Source organism: Apus apus, chromosome 11, assembly GCF_020740795.1.
Source record: "Apus apus isolate bApuApu2 chromosome 11, bApuApu2.pri.cur, whole genome shotgun sequence".
NCBI lineage: Eukaryota > Metazoa > Chordata > Aves > Apodiformes > Apodidae > Apus > Apus apus.
This window is the reverse complement of record NC_067292.1, coordinates 4,968,774-4,976,091: the sequence shown is the minus strand read 5'-3', so window position 1 is coordinate 4,976,091 and position 7,318 is coordinate 4,968,774. Positions and strand designations below refer to the sequence as shown.

Here is a 7,318-nt window from a genome sequence, read left to right as displayed (position 1 = left end):
GTCTAGTCTGGTTTGCCCATGAAAACTGGTGAATGATTCCTTCCTGTCCTTAGCTCAACCCATGAGCCTTTCCTAATATTTTTTCTCCCCCATCCAGCTGAGGGTTGGGGGATAGAGCAGCTTTGGTGGGCACCTGGTGTCCAGCCAGGGTCAACCCACCACAAGCACTTTGTGTTTAAATCTTGAGTAGAATCTCTGACATGGCATTTCATGTAATTAGATGATTACACTGTGTAAAGACAAACAGAAATGCAGTATTTATTGATATTGCAAACAGTATCTGTTCATAACAGGACGTATATCAATGAAAGCAGCATATTTCTAACAGAATGCAGATACACACGTGCAACAAACTCTTTAGGTCAAAGAGTGAAAGACCTAATTTAGCTACCCAGTAGCTGAAACAAGAAGCTGTTGTTGCTATAGCTGAGCATTTCCTTCATTGTCTGCTTGGGAGCATCATGTTCTGCCATGGGTTTAGCATTGCCTGTGAGAGAAGCTTCCTAATAAAAGCACACAACTCTCAGTCAGAGTCACAATGAAAAAGCACCTTTCAACATTGAGTTCAAATGCCAAGTATACCCTACCTGTTTTGTTGTTGTGGGAGTGGCATTTCCTAATCCTCCGAGTGTATTTCTGTTTTCTGATTTGGGGCCTTGATTTTTCTTTTAGTGAGAGCTTTTTTTCTTTGAATTGTTTTTTCTTATTGTATATACCTTTGCTGTTGGATGCATCTTTACAGATGGAGAAAACCAGGTGCACATCCATCCAATTTAGTTGTGCATCTGGTCTGTGCATATCACCACAGTACTCAGGTAGCTCTCACTCTTTTATATATGCACTCTCACAGTGTCCCTGCTGCTCACTGTGTTTTACAGGTGGGAAACAGAATGAAATAATTGTCATCTGCTGTCTCCCCATCACATGAGAACCTGGGCTCTGGTGACTTGTCACAATTACATCAAATGTTTACAGCAGAGCAGGAATTGAACCAACATCATCCACTGTTCCTGTTTGCTCTTTAACAACCAGACCTCTCTTTCTCTGCTTAAGTCTTTGCAGTTTGTAAGTATAAAGAATATACAGGCTGATATGTTATTATACAGACTATACAGTAAAAAAAAAAAAAAAAAAAAAAAGTAATTGTGGTTGGATCTAGAGTCAAAATAGGCAGTTTTGGGCATTCAAATGTTTATATATTCTGTAAAATTAAAATAAACACTTCAGTAAGGTAAGTCTGTAGAAATAGGCCTCTTTAGTATTTTCAAAGCATGTTACCACTACTATTTAAAAGAACTTTATCTTCTGAAGAAGAAACAGAGTTCCATTTTAGTAAGTAACATGGAACCAGTACTGGGGTGGAAGACTGACTTCTGATTCTGTTTTCTTTAATCTGAAAATGTTTGGATTTAACAAGTTCCACAGATAATTCTGGAATTATAAGGTGTTAATGAATTGAAAGTCTAACCATTTTATTTTAGATCTCCTACTAAGAGTTCATCTCCAGAAATTCTTGCACAGAACTCGGTGTTGTGGTTTTGGATGATCATGAGTTTGGATAGAGGAGTTACTGACTTTTGAGGAGCTAATTCTTACTGGTAGAGATTACATTACAGGGGAATATTAATCACAAAACCAATCTGCAGTCTAAGAAAGCAAATGTGTTATTTATATTCATGCAGAAATCCTGCAGAAAACAAATTATAAGAACTTTTCTGGGTATGACTTTTCAAACAAAGTGTGCCAAATTCACTTGGTCAGTATTACACAGGATTTGATTAGCATCAAGTTTGTAGTCAACCTGAAAAGATAACCAGAGATATAAGTGTGGATTTGCCAGTCCCAGCAACCTCCTGTGTCAGAGACAATATGGATAAAATCATACTGCCAATCACAAATTTGTTCAAGGATGTTTTTAGCAGTTGCAACAGTAATCTGATAAAACATTTCCTCTGATTGTGGTCATACACTGTATCATTTCTAGGCTGACTATTGCATGGGGGAATGCACAGGTGCTTTGCCAAGTGGCTGCAACGCTTGTGGGTTGTTTTTTTTTTGTTGTGGTAACATGGCACAGGCTGATGAGTCTGTCGTGTGGTTTGCTTCTCTGATATCCTTCACTATGCATGAAATTGTGAAGGACAGAAGGTTTTGATTCTTCTTTTGCACCAATTTAAGTCATAAATTAGTCCAGTAAAACGAATTGGGATATTGGGTTGGCTTAAAAAATAATCTAGGTTCAGTGACTGCAAATAAAAATAGTAAGGATAGACATTCAAGGAAAAAAACATAATTGAGCAAGAGAATCAGGCCATGGGTATGCACACATATAATTACTTCAAAGATGTTACAAATGGCCCTCTGATTGGTCGAGTGGTTTGGTGGTTTGCTGTCTTTTTTTTTTTTTTCTTCTATATCAGCGTGTTTCATTACATGGAACAAATAACAAAGCATAATAATTAATTTGTTCCTTAGAAGTGGGTATCATCTGCTACGCCTTGTCCCATTGCCCCACATAGGCAGCAGGAGGAAGCAGAAACATTGTTTACTAGGAGGAGTTAAAAACCAGAAATACAACCGTGTTTTCCTACATAACAATCTGTGCAGGAGGCACGGAAACAGACCCGTGTTTTTCTTTTTAAATAACCAGGCCACTCAATGACAGCTTTCACAATACTTCAAACCACTGTTTTCTCGGGTAAGCAATTACCAAAGCATTAATAAGGAGCCAAACAGCAGCAGTGCAAGATGCAGGGTGCTCTCTGCTCTCATTACCCTCAAACAGAGCTGGGGATGCATCTTCTGGATCTATTGTGCCCTTCCTCAACCTATACTTGACACCCTGGATAATTATACCCCAGTCGGCAGAAGTGGCCTTCTAATATTTTTTAATGGGTATGGTGTAATAATAAGTGGTTCAAAGTTACTGGTGTTTCATGCAGATTAGTACGTTTTTAGGCCTTCCATCCTACCGGGACGTGAAGAGAGAAGCGTCCTCTGCTTCTGTAACTCCTGCACAACCCACCTTGAGGATGGGCACTTCTCTCTGTGACTCCTCTGCAGTCAGAAAGCACTTGAGCAAGGGCTGAACTTGTAAACAGGGGCTGAAATGGGGCTATTGGCAGCTCACGGGCAGGCAGCTGGTGGGCGTTTTGGCCGCTGGGGTCTGCATCTGCAGATGTCCTGGCTGAAACCCCCTCTGCAGAACAAGCCTGTGCCCGGCAAGGACAGCGCTGCCTTGTCCAGTCGGTCCTTCCTCTTTCCTATGGGGACATTTCCAAATACCTCTATTCTTTTTTTTCCTAGAGCTAAAGATGATTTGGAGACACCATCAAACCGCGTGAGGATGAATGACAGAAGAAAACTAAGTTGTCCACCCATTTTGGACATCGCTGACTGCAGGAAACGCGGAGGGGAAACGTGACCCACCGCAGCACCAGGCCCTGCGGGAAACGCTCCTGCCCCCCTGCTGGGTGTTCCACAGCCCGGGAAACCCCGGCCCGGGAGCCGGGGCTGCGGGGCTGCGGGGTCACTGCGGGGCTGCGGGGTCACTGCGGGGCTGCGGGGTCACTGCGGGGCTGCGGGGTCAGTGCGGGGGGTCAGTGCGGGGCGCCAGCGCTGCCCCGCGCGCAGCGCAGCTCTCCTGGGCCGTGCTGCGCGTTAAACACACCCCCGGAAACCCTGTGAACAGCCCTGAAGACAACATTGCTAATTATCCCCCCCCCGAAAAAAGGCTGATTTCCGCCAGCAGCCTTTCTCGGTTTGTTTCACGCTACAGCTGATCATCTTCACCCCCGGCTCATACGGGGGGGGGGGAGAAACCAACCAACCCACCGAAAAACAACCTGAAAATCAAAACCCGAGAGGCAGCTTGCAGTCACGTGTTAAGGTCAAGAGAAGGAGATAAATCGATACAAATGTGGCAGGCGATGCTGAGCCCACGGCCCCGCCTGGCTGAGCAGCGGGCCGGGCCGGGCCATGCCATGCCGGGCCATGCCGTGCCATGCCATGCCGTGCCATGCCCTGCCCTGCCGTGCCATGCCGGGCCATGCCGTGCCATGCCATGCCGTGCCATGCCCTGCCCTGCCGTGCCATGCCGGGCCGTGCCATGCCGGGCCGTGCCATGCCATGCCGGGCCATGCCATGCCGTGCCGTGCCATGCCGTGCCGGGCCGTGCCATGCCCTGCCGTGCCATGCCATGCCGGGCCATGCCATGCCGTGCCGTGCCATGCCGTGCCATGCCATGCCATGCCGTGCCGTGCCATGCCGTGCCGTGCCGGGCCGTGCCGGAGGGCCCGGGCGGGGCGGTGAGTCAGTCCCGCCGCCCGGGCCGCCCCGCGGGGGCGGCGGCGCAGGGAGATGATGTCAGCGGCGGGCGGGCAGCCATGGTGTGAGGGCAGGGATTGAGGCGGCCGGCCCGGCTCGGCTCGGCTCGGCTCGGCGCGGCTGGCTCGGCGGGACGGGGCCCGGCAGCATGTCGGGGCCCAGCGCCGTGTCGGATCCCCAGCACCCGGCGCGGCTGCTGCGGGCCCTCAGCTCTTTCCGCGAGGAGAGCCGCTTCTGCGACGCGCACCTGGTGCTGGAGGGGGAGGAGATCCCGGTGCAGAAGAACATCCTGGCGGCCGCCAGTCCCTACATCAGGTAGGGCCGGGGCGGCAGCGCGGCCGGGCCGGGCCCGCACCCCCGCGGAGGGGCCGGGGGGCCCTGCGGTTACGTAAGGGCGGGATCGGCCCCTGGAGGAGCCGGGGAGGCCGGCGGGGCGGGGGGGGTCCCGGGGAGGCAGCGGCTCCCGCCCCGTCCCTGCCCCGGGGTCTCCCCGCGGGCCCCAGCCCCTCGGGATCCCGGGTTTTCCCTCTCGGTGTCTGTTGGCGAGACGGGGCTCCGGGTGGTGGCCGCGGGGCTGGAGCGCGTCAGCTTTCAAGTGAAAGAGCAGCCCCGGTTTGCCTCCCCAGCTCTTCTCCCCTCCTGCCTGTAAAACTCGAGGAACGTGGCTGGGACGTTGCCCGAGGTGTCCCGGCCCGGCCGTGCCCGGGGAGCTGCCCGCTCCCGGGTGTGCGCAGCGGCCGCGCCTCGCCGGGCCCTGCCGGGCAGGACGGGCTGCAGGCACAGCCCCGGTTCTCAGCTGGCCCGGCAAGCGGTGTCTCCTGGATCCTGTTTTCAGTGAAACCCCTTTCCTGAAAGGTCCTGCAGCAGCCTTTGGCAGCGGCGTCAACTTCTCTGTCACGCTCGGTGGTGACGAGTCCAAGGACGTCCAGTAAAAAGAATACGCCTGCCTTAAGACTTCGGTAGTGCCTGTCGGTGTGTCAGAAGGGGTACATGAAACACAGATGTGATTAATTCTGAAGGGGGGTTATTTTTTATTCTATTATTTGCAGGATATAAGGATATTGATTTTGTCTTACCTGTCTTTTGGGGAGGGTCTTTTTACAGGGGCTTGCAGTGAGAGGACAAGGGGTAATGGCTTTAAGCTGAAAGAAGAGAGTTTTAGGTTAGAGATCAGGCATAAATTCTTCAGTGTAAGGGTGGTGAGACATTGGAACAGGCTGCCCAGGGATGTTGTGGGGGCTCTGTCCCTGGAGATGTTGAAGGGCAGGTTGGAGGGGGCTCTGGGCAGCCTGTTCTAGTGGGAGGTGTCCCTGCCCATGCAGGGGAGTTGGAACTGGATGATCTTTAAGGTCCCTTCCAAGTCCAGCCATTCTGTGATTCTGTAAAACAGGAGCAGACAGTTCAGTACCACTTCAAGGCAGGATGACCATAAGTCTGTAGCAGGCTTTTTGTTCCATTGGGCGTTCCTTCCAGTGGCAACTTCCTGTGAAGGTGCCATCAAATCTGCAAATCTGCTCTAGGTGGGGACAGGGAACCTGGGTGCTGCTCTCCAAAAAATGCAGCCTGCTTCAGTGTCCTTGTCATCTGCTTTTAGGCAAGATGGTATTTTGGGTGACCAGGGCAGTACAACTTTGACATTCTCAAGTACAAAAAGAAACTAAAAATAAATAGAATATGAAGTTGGTGATTAACTTGTAAATGGGTGTCCACAATCATGTGGACAGACGAACTGTTCTCTGCACTGGTTGAGTTAGCAGAGCTGAGCTATAAAACAAAACTAAATTCTCAGAGGAGGAAGATCAGCAAGAATTTGCAAGAATTCCTTGGGTCCTGTGTACTACTAGTAGTTTTTTTTCACTGCTTGTCTTCAGAAGCAGTTCTGGAAGACTGTGGTGAAAGTCAAATGAAAGATGTGAAATTGAAATGAGCCATTGATCTGATAGTCTTCAAAAGGCATGAATGCTTTTTAGGTTGTTGGTCATCAAATTTTAGATGAGTGTATGCCATATCTGAAGTGAGCATTCAGAAGAGTTGCTCTAGGTGGAGTGAGGTCATGTTACTGGAAAAGCTGCTCTTCTACTGTAGCAGGAAGATGAGTTTACAGAAAATGTGCCATTTTTTACTTTGAAAAAGACTGCTTAAGGACAAGACTTATTCTCCAGAGAACTACCTTTTCACAGAGTATCATCTTGAAGTATTGCATTCTGTTAATCTCTGAAAAATGTACTAGGAAAACATGAGTTAAGCATGTGTGGGGAATTGGAGAGCCAGACGTAACTACACTAGCAACAAAACTTGTAGTCATTAGAGTTGTGGTCTTTTTAAACTTAAAAGTGTTCAGGTTCAAATACCATGAAGAGACTCATTAACTATGTGTGAAAGTAGGTTACATGCATTAATATATAAATATGATTAAGTTGGGTTTTTTTTCTTTTTTGTCTTTTTTTAAGCTTACTCATTTTTTTTCCTCAGGCTTACAAGATGTAAAGAAACAAAAATACATATACCTGGTTCTAGTATGGCACATTAAGAAACACATTTGTATTACCTACCTTTGGAGAGCCTAACTTTTGCCTGCTGCCTGTTTCTTTTTCACTCCAGGATCTATGTCTTAGTCCAGCTGGTCTTCACATTGGTTAGAATTGGTCAGGTAGGTTGCCAATGTTGGAGCATTGTGTTTCCAGCCAGAAGTAATGTTTCAGTGGCTCTTTGTGGAGATAAAATTCATCTCCAGCCTGTACTTAATCTATGCAAGTCCCATTTATTTTGAGCGTTGGTTTTTCAAATAAAATGATCGGTTTAGGTTTCTATATAAAGAGTTATTGCAGCAGGCTCAAGGATTTTATGTCCTTGTATTTTAAGGGTAGGTGATTCCACTGCGTGCTCTGCTATCACAGGCTGTTACACTCACTAAATGCCAATTGATTTGGGTTGCTTTCTTTTGAAAAATTCCAATATGAGGCTCAGAAATATCTATTAACTAATTTCAGAA

The 7,318-nt window shown here is 48.2% G+C and overlaps 1 protein-coding gene across 1 annotated transcript in view; it reads left to right on the top strand.

Annotated features, from left to right (window-relative positions):
- The first annotated feature begins 4,390 nt into the window (after positions 1–4,390).
- The window catches only part of GAN (gigaxonin), a 28,976-nt gene continuing 26,048 nt past the window's right edge, over positions 4,391–7,318 (top strand). The window contains exon 1 of the mRNA XM_051629455.1: positions 4,391–4,641. Coding sequence (XP_051485415.1) covers positions 4,475–4,641 — 167 coding nt within the window. The 5' untranslated portion in view covers positions 4,391–4,474. The remainder of the gene's footprint in view (positions 4,642–7,318) is intronic.